Genomic DNA, 18,698 nt, shown 5'->3' on the forward strand with positions numbered 1-18,698 from the left:
AATTGGCTCTGGAGGAGTGGCGTTACCTGCTTGAAGGGGCTCTATACCCGGTGATCATCTATACGGATCACAAAAACCTGGCATATCTCCAGAATGCCCAAAGACTCAATCCACGTCAGGCCCGGTGGTCTTTGTTCTTCGCCCGCTTCTACTTCGTCCTACATTTCCGCCCGGCGGACAAGAATGTCAAAGCCGACGCCTTGTCCCAATCCTTCCTGTCCTCGGATCAAGAGGAGGAGCCTATGCACATCATCGACTCCTCCAAAGTGATGAATGTGGCCCCCTTGAATCTGACTCGTCTTCCACCCGGTAAGACGTTTGTAGCGGTACCAGATCGTGAGAAGGTTCTTCACTGGGGTCATTCATCTAAACTAGCCGGCCATGCTGGCCAAAAGAAGACCTTCCTGCTCATTACCCGGTATTACTGGTGGCCCACCCTGCGCAAGTATGTGGTAGACTTCGTCTCGGCCTGTTCGTCTTGTGCCCGCAACAAAGTTCCCAGACATCTTCCAGCCGGTCGCCTCCTGCCTCTTCCCGTACCTGCTGCCCCGTGGCAGCACATTGCCATGGACTTTATTACTGATCTCCCTGTTTCTGCCGATTGTACTGTCATTTCGGTGGTCGCCGACCGCTTCTCTAAGATGGCCCACTTCATTCCTCTGCCTGGTCTCCTGTCTGCATCGGAGCTGGCCAAGGATTTTTTCCGTCATATCTTCCGTCTCCATGGCCTACCCCTCCACATTGTATCAGATCGAGGGGTTCAGTTCACTTCACGTTTCTGGAGAGCTACCTGTAAGCTACTGGATGTCACCCTGGATTTCTCCTTCGCCTACCATCCACAGTCCAATGGCCAAGTGGAGCGTATCAACCTAATCCTTACCAGCTACCTCTGGCACTTTGTTAACGCTCACCATACCGATTGGGTGGAGCTCCTACCATGGGCCGAATTCTCCTACAACAACCATGAGAGCAAATCTACTTCTAAATCCCCGTTCTTCGTGGTCCACGGTCAACATCCCCGGATTCCGTTTCCCATCTCCGCCTCAGTGGACAACCCTGCCGCGGAGGCTCTTGTCAGCGAATTCTCCACCATTTGGGAAAATACTAGGTCCGCACTTCTTCAGTCCTCCGAGCGGATGAAGAAACATGCTGACAAGAGACATCTGGATCCGCCTCAATTCTGCCCGGGAGATAAAGTCTGGCTCTCTTCCAAACATGTCCGACTCAAAATAGCCTCCTATAAGTTGGGTCCTCGGTTTATCGGTCCATTTGAAGTTCTCAAACAAATCAACCCAGTGGTCTACAAGTTAAAACTCCCGGCCACCTTACGGATTCCCAACTCCTTCCATGTATCTCTCCTCAAACCAGTTCTGTTTAACTCTTTTTCCAATCTAGGTACTCCCCCTGCTCCGGTTTCCGCTGAGGACGTTTTTGAGGTAGAGAACATTCTGGCCACTAAGAGGGTAAGAGGAAAGACCCTTTTTCTAGTGAATTGGAAGGGGTTTGGCCCAGAAGAGAGAACTTGGGAACCCAGGGAGAACATTCATGCTCCGCTTCTCCTTGAAAAATTCCTTTCTGGCCTAAAAAGAGGGGGCGTAAAGGGGGTGTACTGTAGCATCGGCATCTCTGCCCCTGCCAGGCAGAGATGCCATCCCACTCACCTGCTCGCTCCCCGCGCTCCCCGCTCTGCGTTCACCAGCGCTCATCTTCCTGCTGCTGGCGCGTGCAGCTCCCCGGGCACTGTGCTTAGGGCGCGCGCTCCCTCCCTCTTAAAGGGGCCGCACGCGCCGTCCTAAGGAGTCCCCGGCCAATAGCCGAGGGTCCTCCCATATATAAGGCACCTCCTCCAAAATGGAGATGCCCGAGCACAGTGTTTCTGACCTCTGCTTCAGCCCTCAGGTCCCGCTGCTAGCCTGACTACCAGTCTTGCCCGCCAGCCTGTTACCTGCCTGTTACCTGCTGTGCCTGCCAGCCTGCTCACCTGGGAGCACTTGCCTGTTGCCTGCCTTTTACCTGCCGTGCCTGCCAGTCCGCTCACCTGGGAGCACTTGCCTGTTGCCTGCCTGTTACCTGCCGTGCCTGCCAGCCCGCTCACCTGGGAGCACTTGCCTGTGACCTGCCTGTTACCTGCTTGTTACCTGCCAGCCCACCTAGAGACTCCTGCCGTCACTTGCCGTGACCACCTAGAGACTCCTGCCGTCACTTGCCGTGACCACCTGCCAGCCCACCTAGAGACTCCTGCCGTCACTTGCCGTGTCTACCTGATAGCCTACCTGGAGGCTTCTGCTCGCCAGCCTGCCTGCTGTGCCTACCTGCTATTTCGGTCAGTCCCTGCCATCTGTACCGTGGGAGTCACCTGCTCCCTTACAAGGTCGTCCCCAGAGTAGCACTTGGTCCCTCGGCTCGGTCCCTCCCTGGTCACGGAGTCGTTAGCCGCCGTACGACCAGGGTCGGTCCGGGTTGATACTTAGTTACGCCCCTCTGGGTCCCTCTTTGCCTCTTTGCACCGTAGCACAGAGGTTCCATCCCCCGGACCCGTAACACTGGCCCCTTATACAGTGGTACCTTTTCCTCATTTGTGTTACCACCAATCAGTCTGTTTTAAAATTCTATCTGTTTTTTAATGATATTTAATAAAGGTTTATATTTTCTTATCAAAAAATACCCTTTTATGTATTATTCGGGGTTATTCATAATTTACGTATACAGCTTATGACCTATAATGGTCTGATTATAGACAATTGACAATGCTTGTGGATTTTTTGGCATTAACGCATTCTACCTGATGTGTCACTGAGGTGGTTGGCCTCGGTAATTTGTCTGTACCAGTAACACTGGGTTACTAAGAGGGTTAATTTAACTAAATTTTGGATCCGGGATTTAGGAGCAACCAAAAGAGTCTGGGTGGGAAAGGTCGTTCCCATAATCCAGCCTGGGGTTTACAGGTCTAATAACAGCAGCTGGGTTAGCTCAGAAGAGTGGAGTTGTGCTGGAGCTGAACAGAGGTGTTTGTCTGGTGAATGCGTTTAATACTACTTGGACTAATTCTGCTTGGAATGTCGAGATTGCTGAAGCTGCATTTACTTTGTTTCATTGTACCTGAAGAAAGGACTTTTTATGTTAGGCATTTGTACTGAAGGAAGGCTGTTTTCGTTTTGGAACTGTAAAGTTTATGATGGACAATATATATTGATGGACAATACGCTGTTTTGATATATACCATAAACACTGTGCCGGTGTGTATCCAAGTAGCTACCAAAGAGCGGAAAGCCTATAGTTCTCATAGAACATGAGAATTTTCTGTGTTGGACTTTACCTCAAGAGTTACAAAAGTTCCATCTTTTTTACCATTGATCCTTGCAACTCTATTCAGTTTCTGAAGGGCTTCTTGTGAACGGTTCTTAAGTGCAAGCCACCGGTATGATTCTGGGACCCACCTGTTTTTGGTGAAAAAGGCAAAGGGATATAGTTGAGAAAATAGCTGCATGAGGAGGCAGAAATCAGGAGGCTAAACCAATCATGAGACAGGGGAGTGCCTCATACTACGTCAGACAACCTGTAGACTTTGTAGCTAAACTAAGTCAAGCTCTGCTTTAGTGAGATAAAAACAGCCAGGTAATAAGATCAGAGGAAAATAAATGGCAGGTAAGCACTGCCTATAGGAACTGCTTTTTGAGATAACAACAAAGTGAATGAAGAAAAGAGAAATCTAAATCACATTAGTATTTGGCGTGACCATTATTTGCCTTTAAAACAGCACCAATTCTTCTTTTTGAAGGAACTTGTCAGGGAAGTTGTTCCAAACATCATGGAGAACAGACCACAAATCTTCTGTAGATATCGCTTGTACAAATCTGTCTCTTCATGTAATCCCACACAGATTGGATGATCTTGAGATCAGGGATCTGTAGGGGCCGGATGATAACTTCCAAGACTCCTTGTTCCTCTTTACGCTGAAGTTAGTTCTTAATGACATTGGCTGTTAGTTTAGGTTTGTTGTCCAGCTACAGAATAAATTTGAAGCCAATCAGACGTCTCCCTGATGGTATTGCACATTGGATAAGTATCTGTCTGTATTTCTCAGCGTTGAGGACACCATTAATCCTAATCAAATTCCTGTCTCATTTTGCTGAAATGCAGCTTCTAACTTGCAAGGAACCTTCAACATGCATCGCTGTTGCCTGCAGATATTCATTATTGTGCCTCTTATATTTTGACTCCTAAGGCCAGAGCACCTGCTGCCATTTTTCAGTACCACAATTCCTTTGTTTTCCTAAATAGTTGGCCTTGTTTACATGTGGAAGGTATGTTTTTTGGCCTCAATTCTTTCATGAAGACCACTTTTGGCCAGTCTTCTCTGAAGAATAGATGGGGGTAGCTGAATCCCACTGGTTGCTGCCAGTTTTGAGCTGATGGCACTGCTGGACGTTTTCTGATTTGAAGGGAAGTAATTATGATGTGTTTCTCATGTTTTTCAATAAGTTACCTGCGTCTATGGTCCTCAACATTGCTAATTTCTTCTTTAGAAAAGCCTAAACAGCACATCTTGACGCCATAGTCTGTTTTGAAATTTTTGCCAGGGAGAGATCTTGCTGATGTATATAACTACCTTGTGTCTTATTGCTGTGCTTAGTCTGGCCATTGAGTATGACCTGTGATTTGAAACTGTCTTCCATAACTTCACCTTTGTAGCAGAGGTTAGCTGTTCCTCATCCAGTTTTAAGCCTCCCACACAGCAGCTGTTTCAGTTTCAGTTAATGACTGTTTCAACCTACACATGAAATATTGATAATTATGATCTGTTTGGTATAATTGGTTACTCATTCCACTGACTATAATCCTACTAAATTCCTAGCGTTATGCAAGTGTACCTAGAATAAGTAAGGCTGTGTGCCCACGATGCGTTTTTTAAGCGTTTCCACAGCTGTAAACACGCTGCAGAAACGCTTACAAAACGCATGGTAGAAGGCCTGCCATGTTCCCCAATGATAATCCGCATGTGCTGTGCACATGCTGCGGAAATTTCTGCTGCGGATTATCATTGCAGAAAAAAATGCAGCACTACCAATTATTTTGCGGAAGCGCTGCATTTTCGCCGCCATTGACTTGCATTGGAACGCATGGATTACACATCACTGGATCTGTAGATGCGCATTCCATGCGTTCTAATGTGTGGATGGTACCCGGGTGTGGAGAAGAGGAGACTCTCCTCCGGACCCGGGTACCATAGAACCTGTAAAAAAAAGAATAAAATAAAAAATAAATATTATATTTACCTTCTTATGGCCCGCGGTGTCCTTGTCTTCGCTTGCCGGCAGATCGCGGTGGACTGAAGAACCTGCGCTGACGTCATTTAGTCATGTGACGGCAGGTCCTTCAGTGTACCGCAAGCTGCCGGTAAGGGAGGATGGAGCAAAGCAAGACTGCGGGGGCCATCGGAAGGTAAGTATAGATTTATTTTTTTATTTTTAACCATTCTTTTCAATCACACTATATAAATCCATGCCGTTTGCATGGATTTATATAGTGTGACCAAGTTGTCAAGCACTTTCCAAGTGATGCTAAAATCGCTTGGAAAGCGCTTGTCAACCCGCATGCGGAAATGCATGTGAAGAACGCTTCACATCCGCATGTCCCTGGCAGGAAAAACGCATGTACAATCCGCATGTACAATCCGCATGTACAATCCGCATGTACAATCCGCATGTACAATCCGCATGTACAATCTGCATGTCCAATTCGCATACATTTTTTTTGCCAGGGAGATGCAGAAACGCTCAGGAAAAAATCCTGAGAATTTCTGCATCGTGGGCACATAGCCTAATGCTGTTTTGAAGACAAAGGGCGGTTACACCAAATATTGATTTTAATTAAATGCATCATTCATTCACTTTGCATTTTGTTAATTGGTAAAGATAAACTATCACAACTTGTATTTTTTAAAACATTTTTACTTTGCAGCATTTTCCTTACCTGCCTAAAACTTTTGCACAGTACTGTATATAGCAAAGACCCGTTCCTTAGCAGAATATTTCTGTTTAACCAGTGACGAATCTCAAATCTTAAAATTTTAAGATTATTATTGTTTTTGAGAGAGTATTGTTCGAGTGATTTGTATCGTGCATACAAAATTAACTGCATACTACTTATAATGCATATACGTCTTTATAACATAAATTTGCCACAAAGATAGATCTATAATGTAAAGAAGGATGGATTCTGTTTTATCGTATTACGTTGATGTTCTATAATGTCTTCTTCTTACATCATGCACAGTTATACACCTACTGCATATTATTGCCTGGATACTTCTATAAAACCATTACCTACCATGCCAGAATCGAGAATATGAAGTAAGGTAAGGAGAGCGCTAACTGCAGCCAGCGCCAGTCTGTTACAACATAAGCCACTCCTGCCAGAATGATTTGTCCTAAAGTTAGACTGGTTCCTTGAATAATTGACACAGTTGCAAGATATTTCTTTGGAATCCATTCCATAGCTGCAAGAGATGAAAGCATCAGTGATGGTGACCTTCTTCTATATTACTTCATCTACATCCACCAATATGACTTCTTTCTCCACATCTTCTTCTCCCCATCCATATGCCTCTTAAACTTATCATTCACGCTTAAAAAATGCTACAATTTATCTTGATCAAGTCATTTTCCAGCTGTCTGTGGGATGATATATGATATCATATCATATGAGGGGAAGAGGAAGGAAGAGCAGATTGAATAATGGGCCCACATAGTCCTCCATACAGAATAATGGGCCTCACATAGTCCTCAGTACAGAATAATGGGCCCTACATAGTCCTCAATACAGAATAATGGGTCCCACATAGTCTTCAATACAGAATAATGGGCCCCACATAGTCCTCCATACAGAATAATGGGCCCCATATAGTCCTCCATGCAGAATAATGGGCCCACATAGTCCTCCATACAGAATAATGGGCCCCACATAGTCCTCCATACAGAATAATGGGCCCCACATAGTCCTCCATACAGAATAATGGGCCCCACACAGTCCTCCATACAGAATAATGGGCCCCACATAGTCCTCCATACAGAATAATGGGCCCCACATAGTCCTCTATACAGAATAATGGGCCCCACATAGTCCTCCATACAGAATAATGGGCCCCACATAGTCCTCCATACAGTATAATGGGCCCCACATAGTCTTCCATACAGTATAATGGGCCCCACATAGTCCTCCATACAGTATAATTGGCCCCACATAGTCCTCCATACAGAATAATGGGCCCCACATAGTCCTCCATACAGAATAATGGCCCCACATAGTCCTCCATACAGAATAATGGGCCCCACATAGTCCTCCATACAGAATAATGGGCCCCACATAGTCCTCCATACAGTATAATGGGCCCCACATAGTCCTCCATACAATATGATTGGCCCCACATAGTCCTCCATACAGTATAATTGGCCCCACATAGTCCTCCATACAGTATAATTGGCCCCACATAGTCCTCCATACAGAATAATGGGCCCCACATAGTCCTCCATACAGAATAATGGCCCCACATAGTCCTCCATACAGAATAATGGGCCCCACATAGTCCTCCATACAGAATAATGGGCCCCACATAGTCCTCCATACAGAATAATGGGCCCCACATAGTCCTCCATACAGAATAATGGGCCCCACATAGTCCTCCATACAGTATAATGGGCCCCACATAGTCCTCCATACAATATGATTGGCCCCACATAGTCCTCCATACAGTATAATTGGCCCCACATAGGGGTGACGGTTCTGGTGTTGTGGGTCAAATAAAACCACCCTGCGGACCAGATTTGGCCCACCGGTCAGAGTTTGACATACATGCTCTATATTGATGTCCATGTGTCTGTAATTTTTTTTTATTTTGGCCTTTCTTTTTAATAGATTTAATACAAGTAATCCTTCTTATAAAAATGTATATTTGTCTCTGAATACGTGCAGATTTTCTGTAGGGTATATGTAAGTGACTTGGTACGAGCAAGAGAGACATCATGGTTCTGGTTTCCACCCACTAGCTCCGAAATAATCACCAGAATCAAGAGAACTGAAGTGATTCAGATAGACTTGTTGGGAAATACTGCACATATTGCATATTCATAGAAATGAATATACTGCAAGTAGATCCATACAGCACTTTCTATGGTACGTTGTTGTACAAGACTATATAAACAGCATTTATATATTTTAATAGTCAAGAAAACAGCAGAAGTGCACCTCTGTTTAGAAACGTTTTTCAAATGGTGAAATGATGAGAACAGGAATAAGTGAAATACTTGATATTTGGAATAAATTGTCAATATATTTTTAAAATTGAATTTACCCATTAGATTTTGACAAATTGCACATCACAAATGAATAGCAACTCACTTAGACTAAGGTCATTAAGGATGAGGCCACAAATCCCCATGCCGGTCATAAAGCGAAAGATGCAAAAAGCAACGAAATTAGGTGAGAACGCAGCACCCGTTCCCATAGATGCTATCTTCAAAAGACAGCACAGGACCACCATCCGACGTCCAAACCTGCAGTGTAGAAGAAGCCAAATGTTTTTATTGTATTTTACAATATGAATTTGTATATACATAATTCCAAACATAAACCAAAAGAGTAGGCGGCACTCCAAAAAAAAAAAGAACTAACAAAAGTCCAGTGAAACTTTTAATAAGTCATATGAGCAAATGCAATGTTTCACCTCCACAGAACAGTTCTTGAGCAGTATAAATAAATATTTCTTAAACGAAAATTGGAAACCTAGAGCCGATTCAAAGGTGCGTGTTAAATATTAATTATGGATATTCATTTTTATTCTTAATTCATTTGAATTCCCACACTTTGTATAAGATTACATCAGCCATCGTGCTAGGGTTTTTAGCTGAAATCAGAAAGTGCTATTCTTAGCTCAGTGTAAGTTAGTGCCATATATAAAGAACAGATGCTATGAGGGGCCTATATAATCCTGTAAGACATAGCGAGGGGCTCTCTTGGACACACGACACCAGACGGAGTATGTACGTGTGAAGGAAGCAGATGACATGTAGGCCCTGACACATGTACTGGACACAGACAGACGCAACCTACCATCCAGGATCCCAGGAAACGATGGGTGACTCTATCAACAAATGGACAATCACTTTGTAACTATTTCACCTATTTTATGTAACTACTGCAATTATTCCTTTTAATGGACAATCCAAGAATAAACCGGCACATTATTTTGTAAGAATATCGTGATATATTCTTTGAACAATCGCATCTGGTAAACAGTCCTCTATAAAAAATATACGTAAATAAGTATATTTTAACAGTGGACAACTAGATTATTACATGAGATAGAATGTTGGAAAGGTTGTTTCGCTAAGAAAAAAAAAAAGACACCTCAGAGGTGACCTCATTTATATGTATGAATACATGTATGGTTAATATAAAGGACTGGTATATGATTTATTCCATCCAAGGACCTTACAAAAAAACACGGAAATTCAATACACAAACAGAAAAGCTGACTCTGGTATCTCAGTAGATAAGGTTTCTTTACAGTTAGAGCAGTCAGACTGTGGAATATCTGACTGCAAGAGATAGTAATGGCAGATACTTTATTGGCATTTAATAAAGAGCTGGATGGTTTTCTCATAATGAATGGCAATGTGGGTTATAAATGATCTATTGAAACATAATGTACATTGATTGAAAAAAAAAAGTTGAACCTGTGTCTTTTTTCATCTATGTAACTATGTAGTTAACAATTGAGAAGCACAGTAGCAGATTTCTTAAACTATGGCACACTGACACAACAGGAGTGAGTACAAAAGGTCACTGAGACTTGGGGCCACTGTACAGCAGTTGATACTTTCAGAAAGGGCGCTGAAAATGTTTGTCCTCTCGGGAAATTGTTAAAGAAATCTTTGAACGGTATACACTGATGGCAAAAAGTTTTCCTGGAAAGGCGCTATCAATGCTGAGCAATATATATATATATGAGAGAGGATTTAGAATAACAAACTCCATCCAGACAATGTCTGTTTCAGGGAAGACCTTTTATGTTTCAGCAAGACAATGCTAAACCACATACTGTATCTATCACTACAGTATTTGTTAGGCATAAGAAGAGTTCAGGTGATGAACTGGTTGTCCGCAGTCCAGACCTTTCACCAATACAAAAAACATTTGACGCATTAAATTTGGCAAAGACCCCAGACGAGAATCCGAGATCAGACAAGAACGGGACAACATTCCTCTCCCAAAACTCCAGAAACTGTCTCCCCACTTCACAGATGGTAACAGGCTGAAGAGGGAATGCTGCACAATGCTAGACACAGTCCGAGCACAACTTTTGAGATCTGTTGCTGCCATCAATTCATTTTTTTTTTCAAAGGACATGGGAAAAATTTTCAAAGTTCACCTTATGATCTGTGAGGAAGAAAATAGGTCTATAAGAGATTTTCAGATCATTGCGTTCTTGTGATTTTTTACATGGTGTCCAACTTTTTGGAACTGGGGTTGTACAATAGATGCAAGTAAATGGGGTTGTAAAAAAAAAACAACAAAAAACACTTTTACATGTGTTGAAAAAACCGAAATGGATTTTAGAGCATGCTAAGGAGTATCAAATCTGCAGCAAGATCTATAGGTCTCAAAGATTCCATGGATTTCTACTGTGGACTTTGCAAATTCTTCCATATCTGAACATATCTTAATATTTTGTTATTTTATTGCAGTTACCCAATGTTTTTCCAAACCATTCCAGTTTGTATCTTCACCGATTGCTGCAAGATTGTAGCATAAGCTTTTTAAAATATGATGAAGGTGCCCATGATCCAACCCTATCTATCATCTTTTTCCATTGTAATTCTTCCTAACGTGCAAGCACAGATTAAAATATTAAGTTATGCTTTCATCTGTGCTTGTACACCAGGAAACTAGAACAGGCCCTGTGTGTTACAATGGGAGACACTGATGGACAGGGGCGAGAGCATTGAGGCTGATTTTGGAGACGTTGTCAGCGCTTTACAGTGCCAGAGAGTGGCACAGAAATCGAAGCATGATGTGTTAGTAAATCACATATACCCCTCTCCTCTCATCCTTATTCACTTATTGGTGCACTAAAATGTGTGTTTAACCCCTTTAATTTTGCATTTAGGATTTTAGTTTGTGTAGACTGTGGACGGTATAGGACGAGTTCTCAGAGCTTTTTGAGGAGGATTTTGAAGCGGATCTGTTCCAAAATTTGCACCAAACTGTATTTGAAGCGGTTTTTGGACTCTCATAGGAACACTCCCCAATGAGAAGTGTCCCATTTCTTTTTCATATATTTGTAGAGGGACTATCAAAGGAATAGCACAATGCAAAGTTTTAAGAAAAGATATCCTGGATTTTTTTTTTTCATAGGAAATATAAGTATTAACTACTAAACCAGAAATATTAGCGATAACAGACCATCTTTAGATTGCACCTTTATATGTTGTGTGTTATAAAGAAAAAAAAAATCTTCAAACCAGTTTAGTTCTCTCCGGTCACATTCATCTTTTGCAGGTTTGTCTATTTGTGCTCAGTGCAGACATCGCATCTGAGCCGTCTGTGAACATGCTGACATGGGTGGAAAACAGATGAATTGATTATGGAGCAGGAGGCCGGTGCAGAATTCCCAGTGAAGGCAGGATACTCAGCCCGGACTTAGATGGGTTAATGTAATGCTGGGGTCACAGGACAGTATTTTCTCTTGTTTGACCGATTATACTAATCAAACTCTGATCAGAGTGTGATCTGATTCTCTCGGATGAGGAGATGGAAAAATAATTTCTGCATCTTCTCCATTCCATCAGTCTTTGAAAATCGGACTGCACTCAGAGGTCATCCGAGTGCAGTCCAATGTTTTCCACTGACTCATTGACTTGCATGGCCGAGTGCAATTCAATAATCAGATGCATGCAGCGATTTTTAACTTGGACCGGCTCAGTCCAAAGAACAGGTGCACGGCCCCTTAGAATAACATTGGTCCAAAAGTGATCCAACGTTTTGTCAGATCACACTCGGATCGAAAAATATGGTTATGTGCACAAGCCCTAAGGGTGCTTTCTTCTATCATACCAATGTTATTCATAGAGATTATAGCTGAATGTTACCTTGCATATTTCTATATTGTAGACTCAAAAAAATTAACAAACCTAATAATCTGATAGAATTTTATTGAAAAGTATGAATAAAACAATTCAAATAAAAGGTTCCCGGTGAAGTGCACTAATGAAGCATGAATAAAGTGTAATAAGAAATGTAAATAGTGTCAAAATGTCCCTACTGTGCTAGAGTAAAATAATAAAACCGCAACAATGGATGCTACCAGGGACTGGTGAACATACAAGAGCAGTGTCAGACTGAAGAACATTGGGCCCACCAGAGGATTTGATTCTGAGGACCCACCTTTCTCCCCCACTCAAGAGCCCCATAGTAGCTGCAAGGTTTGCACTATGAACTGTCCTGAAGGAGAAGCCACGGCCCACCGGAGGATTCTCCGGTTCTCTGGTGGGCCAGTCCAACCCTGTACAAGAGTGAGCGGCCGCTAGCAGAGATTACGCAAAATGCCTATTATCAGTAACAGCCAAAGTAGAGCCTTGGTGTATAAAAAAAAGCACAAAAATGACTTATATAGAATGAAGATTAGGCAGTGGCACCCTGGCCGTACACACGTATGCATAATGTATACTGTGGCACAGCTTTTACAGTAACAGTGTTCTTACAAGGTTATTGAAAATAAATGAGCACAGTCATGTACCTTATTATAATGTTCCATCATTTATCAAAGCCCCAGTCCACAGTCACAGTCATGCCCTCCTCACCTGTCTGCAAGAGGTCCATATAACATTGCACCCACCAGCACTCCTGCCATATAAGTGGACTGTGCCAGTTCCTTCATCCATTCTCGTTCACAAACCAAATCCCACTGTTTGAAGAAACAAGAGGGAAGATTCTTAGTTTTGCACTAACACTGCATTATATCGGGTTCTATGCATTTTTTTTTTTCTAAATGTATTACCTTTTAAATGTAGCAGAGCCAGTTTGTCTTTTATCTGTTTTGTTTGTGCATTAGGGTAACACATTGGGTTTACCATAAAGGGGTGTTATCAACTAAAAAATGGTCTCTTCAGACAGGTAGAGGACTAGAACTCTAGCGCCACCTATAGAAAGTACAGTAGTAATCCTGAAAGTCAATATCGACCCTCTAACAAGCCTTGTCACATGATTTAGGATTAAAGCCAAAATCTGAATTTATTCAAATTCCATTTGGGTAAATGCGTGTAACTTTCTTTTGAATAGTTGTATGCAGAATTATCCAGCAAATTAAAATACATTACCAGTTGACGTATCAGTAGGGTGATTTTATTGACACCAGTGTGTATCTTAAAGATGGATCCTACTCCCTGTATTAATGGTTTACCTCAGCTCAGAGGTGTAACAGAGGGTGTGACCGTGACCGTGCAGGAGGGGAGCTGACCTCTATTTCAGCTGAATGTGCGTCAGAGGAGTGTATTGCTGTGCAGGAACATTATTACATGGGGAGGGGGGTGAACACGCATGTCATTATAGGATCTAGAACGCTACAAGGGCCCATACATGTGACCAACATGCAGGTGGGGACCCAGATCCAAGTTTTGCACCGGGGCCCATTGTACTCTAGTTACGCCACTGCCTTGGCCAATCGCCTAAATGTAATTCTTCCTGTATATGATTCAGTCACGCTATATAGGATCTATAGTACATACAGTATGAATATTAGTTATTCATTTCTATTGCAAGATAGCACTGTATGGCATCCTAGTGCACTTTTCAGATTAAAGGGATTGTCCAGAATTTATGTACTGATTATCTAAGCTCAAGATGGGTCATTAGTATCAGATTGTCGGTGGTCCAACATCCGACAACCCCACCAATAAGTTGTTTGTACACTACAGCCAGATGTAGAAAGCTCCCATTCAGTCCAATAAGAGATGAGCAGCAGTGTACGGAGATGGCGTTCCAGCTCTTTGTAGATCCGTTTGCAGAGAGGTACAAACAGCTGATCAGTGGGGGGTGCCTGATGTTGGACCTCCACCAATCTGATATTTCCTGAACAACCCCTTTAAGTCATTGTGCACTCAGATAAAGTGTCAATGTTTTTTTATATTTGTAACCCCACTCAAATCCACGTTGGATACCGGCACATAAAATTCAATAAAAAACAATTAATAAGTTAATGTCTCACTTACCTCACTGATAATAGTAGAAGTGTATAAAGTCAAGTCGTATATCCGCTCCCCTTGCTTGCACGCTTCTGTATCATTCGATAGAAGTGAAATGTATCGAGTGCATGAATCTTTTGGTAAATAAGAACTTTCAAGAGTGAGGTTAGATTGGCAATGAAAAGGTGGCACCGCACCTGTGAAAATTTGCATGAGGTTATGTGTGGCAACAAGGAGGAGAGGAGCACATAGAATAGATACCATGGAAGACTGAAAGGGAGAAAACAGGCTGTCCTTTTCCAGAGCATCCCGAAGCTCCATGACTTAGGGAACAGAAAAGATTACTATACTGGCAGCCAAGTAATGTGTTTCTTTATCTTGTGTAAGTTTTTAGGGATTCTTCTCAAGTGGATATTCGTTTCCCCCGGAGTGTTGAAGAGCTTCTTTTAATGCAGGTTGATCTCTAAAGTCATTGAGACGTTCTTCAGATTATTCACAGACCATAAATGAAGACGACCGTCCACTCGTGAAAGACGCTTCCAGTTGACTGCTCTTCAGAAGGAAGTCCAACTTCTAATAGAGGACACCAAACCACTAGAAGAAAAATTACTAAGTGAGGTTTGTTGTCTATGAAACCGTTGGCTTTGAACAATGACACCTGACCGTTTTAGGATGTCACTAAAGTTGGATCAAAAATCTCATAGATTGACGTTGTCCGATAATGAAAAAAATGCTCACTCAATAGGATTGACTACAAATGATGGTGCTTGGCTCCTACAAAGATTGGCAATGATAGGGTCTGTGAATAAATAACTTCCAAAAATGCAGATTCCTTCTGTGCATAGAAATAAGTTCTAATCATGAGTTTTTCCTTGATGAGTGTACGCTATACGAAAAGTAGCTGGTTGATTACATCAGACTGTGAACCATCCCAGACAGTAAGCATGACTTAGCATCTGGTTATAAATGTTAAATATTCACATGTGTAGGTGAAGACAAACCGAACCGTGTCTTATTAAGTCATTTTGAGATAGCTTCACTCAAGAGATCCAAAGAAAACCAACCACAAGTTTAGAAAAGTGACAAAAAGGGGGTGAGGAAGAGGGGAAAAAAAGTGGAGAAGAAAGTGGAGGAGAGATGAGCACCATGATTTAGAGATATCACGTTACCTGACAAGACCTTGCAAATATCTACGCACTTTACAAATCTGAGGGTACAAACAATATCAGACGTTACAGAGTAACACAAACCCCGACTCAAGCAGTTTTCTTGAGAAACTAAAACTGCATGAAATGTTGCAAAAAAGTTCAGTGTGCTGCCCTAGCCTAGCATCTAATTACCCCGGTTAACGAAACGTGGCTTGTTGGTGCCCCTTCTGACACTCAGTACAAAAGACACATGCCCTGGTTGCTGCAACCTAACTACACCCCTGGTTGACACATGTGACAAATTACTGTTCCGCAAGCAGAATAGGCTTTCAGAGTGTGTGACCAACGCATATGCACAAGGAATGTCAGCTGCCCTTTCCAAGGAAGAACCACAGAGGACTGGAGAAGTAGGTGACAGCCATGAAACTTCATTTTAGTTGCATATGAATATTGTTTAAACTTTAGAATAATTTTATTTGATTGCTTAAAGGGGTTGTCCTCCACTCCAACAACCCATTCTTAAATTATGAACAATAAAAAAAATAAAAATCATATACTCCCCTCCTGCAGCTGTGTCGTTTCAGCAATGTCGTCGCTGGGTCTCCAGGGGCTTGCGTGACATGGTTATGCTATGAGAGCCCTGCAACGAATCAGTGGCCAGTAATGGACTGAAGTTCTCACACTTCCTTTTGGATGTCTGAGGTTTAACCACTAATTAACTGCAGTGCTCAAGTGGCATAACACTATCACAAAAACACTGGGAGACACATTGTCACGCAAGATATGGGAAAGACAAAGTGCAACACGAAAGGAAGAGGGGGAGGAAGCTTAAATACTAGGGAAAGGGGGAGTAGAGAACCCTAGGCAGATATAATGTCACCCTGCCTACCCTACTGTTCCTATATAGGCTCCACACCTATCGCCGGGCAGTACTATGCAAGGGCTCGTTCACACGACTAGAGATGAGCGTTGTTCTACTCGAACTGTTCGCCAATCTCAAATTCGAGCTGTTTTGGGCGGTGTTCGAGCCGTTCGGCGAACACGAACGATTTGAGAAAAATTCGGCTGTTCGAGGTTATGTTCGATAACTGTTCGTGCACCAAAATCATAACTGGATTTTTTCTCAGTAATGATGAAAATTAATGTTAATACGCAGTTTGAGTGTACAGCGGGGTGGGGGGAGGGGCAGGGGATGGATCTCTGCAGGAATAATGAAGATCTCCATTTTTTTTTCTCTTTCCCGCATTTACAGTGGGGAGGTGCAATCTGTCAGCCTATCAGCAGCGCACACACGGAGCGAAGTGCTTTTTTCACACAAGCAAGGGCATGTGTCATTGGCAGTGTATGTCACATGTCCTTGCCCTATAAGACCAAGCCATTTTCCCCGTCGCCACCATTTTCTCACTGCTGCAGCTGCGTGTTAGACGGCACCGCTGTTGCTGTGTGCGCTATACCTTGTTAATTTCAAGCCAATTTTCGCACAAATCTACAGATAGCTTGGGAGTAGGGAATAGTTGTGATTGCAGTCCTTTTAAGGACTAGGTTACAGCATTTCCTACGACTTTTATCAGGCAGGTCTGTGCTCTTAAATAGATAGATTGTGGGAGTAAAGACTAATTGTAATTGCAGTCCTTTTCAGGACTAGGTTACATCAGTTCCTATCAGTTTTTGCCAGGCAGGTCTGTGCCAGTGCTGTGCAAGTTTTTTTCACAGCATTTGGCTGAATCTAGCAAAGCTAATCCTTTTTGGCCTATTGCAGAGTGTGTTAGTCAGTGGAGTAGCCTATCTGTGTTGCAAGATATACCACCTGTGTATAGAATACCAATTTTTTTACTGCACCTAGTGAAGTAAAATCTTTTGGGCATAGCATCATTCTATTAGTCCATCTATACTGACCTCCATCAGGTTGCAAATTGAATATAATTTTTTTCTGCATCTAGCTCTGAAAAAATATTTGGGCTTCTAGCAGTGTGTGGGACTTGTTCTATTAGTCCATCTATACTGACCTCCATCAGGTTGCAAACTGAATATAATTTTTTTCTGCATCTAGCTCTGAAAAAATATTTGGCTTTCTAGCAGTGTGTGGGACTTTCTCTATCAGTCCATCTATACTGACCTCCATCAGGTTGCAAACTGAATATATTTTTTTTCTGCATCTACCTCTGAAAAAATATTGGGCTTCTAGCTGTGTGTGGGACTTGTTCTATTAATCCATCTATACAGACCTCCATCAGGTTGCAAACTGAATATAATTTTTTTCTGCATCTACCTCTGAAAAAATATTTGGGCTTCTAGCTGTGTGTGGGACTTGTTCTATTAGTCCATCTATACTGACCTCCATCAGGTTGCAAACTGAAATAATTTTTTGTCTGCATCTAGCTCTGAAAAAATATTTGGCCTTCTAGCAGTGTGTGGGACTTTCTCTATTAGTCCATCTATACTGACCTCCATCAGGTTGCAAATTAAAAATAATTTTTATCTGCATCTACCTCTGAAAAAATATTTGGGCTTCTAGCTGTGTGTGGGACTTGTTCTATTAGTCCATCTATACTAACCTCCATCAGGTTGCAAACTGAATATAATTTTTTTCTGCATCTAGCTCTGAAAAAATATTTGGCCTTCTAGCAGTGTGTGGGACTTTCTCTATTAGTCCATCTATACTGACCTCCATCAGGTTGCAAATTAAAAATAATTTTTTGTCTGCATCTAGCTCTGAAAAAATATTTGGCCTTCTAGCAGTGTGTGGGACTTTCTCTATTAGTCCATCTATACTGACCTCCATCAAGTTGCAAACTGAATATATTTTTTTTCTGCATCTACCTCTGAAAAAATATTGGGCTTCTAGCTGTGTGTGGGACTTGTTCTATTAATCCATCTATACAGACCTCCATCAGGTTGCAAACTGAATATAATTTTTTTCTGCATCTACCTCTGAAAAAATATTTGGGCTTCTAGCTGTGTGTGGGACTTGTTCTATTAGTCCATCTATACTGACCTCCATCAGGTTGCAAACTGAAAATAATTTTTTGTCTGCATCTAGCTCTGAAAAAATATTTGGCCTTCTAGCAGTGTGTGGGACTTTCTCTATTAGTCCATCTATACTGACCTCCATCAGGTTGCAAACTGAATATAATTTTTTTCTGCATCTACCTCTGAAAAAATATTGGGCTTCTAGCTGTGTGTGGGACTTGTTCTATTAATCCATCTATACTGACCTCCATCAGGTTGCAAACTGAATATAATTTTTTTCTGCATCTACCTCTGAAAAAATATTTGGGCTTCTAGCTGTGTGTGGGACTTGTTCTATTAG

General features: G+C 42.2%; 1 protein-coding gene across 1 annotated transcript in view; it reads right to left on the reverse strand.

Moving 5' to 3' along the window:
• The window catches only part of LOC141174588 (solute carrier family 22 member 6-B-like), a 50,935-nt gene extending 36,374 nt beyond the window's left edge, over positions 1 to 14,561 (reverse strand). The window contains exons 1-5 of the mRNA XM_073659529.1: positions 14,268 to 14,561; positions 12,861 to 12,964; positions 8,398 to 8,552; positions 6,331 to 6,499; positions 3,317 to 3,437 (exon numbers count right to left, since the gene is read on the reverse strand). Of these exons, the coding sequence (XP_073515630.1) occupies positions 3,317 to 3,437; positions 6,331 to 6,499; positions 8,398 to 8,552; positions 12,861 to 12,964; positions 14,268 to 14,561 (843 nt within the window). The remainder of the gene's footprint in view (positions 1 to 3,316; positions 3,438 to 6,330; positions 6,500 to 8,397; positions 8,553 to 12,860; positions 12,965 to 14,267) is intronic.
• Between the last annotated feature and the right edge of the window lie 4,137 nt (positions 14,562 to 18,698).

Source organism: Phyllobates terribilis, unplaced genomic scaffold (genome assembly GCF_046119375.1).
Source record: "Phyllobates terribilis strain yellow unplaced genomic scaffold, ASM4611937v1 Scaffold_13__5_contigs__length_258822181, whole genome shotgun sequence".
NCBI classification, from domain to species: domain Eukaryota; kingdom Metazoa; phylum Chordata; class Amphibia; order Anura; family Dendrobatidae; genus Phyllobates; species Phyllobates terribilis.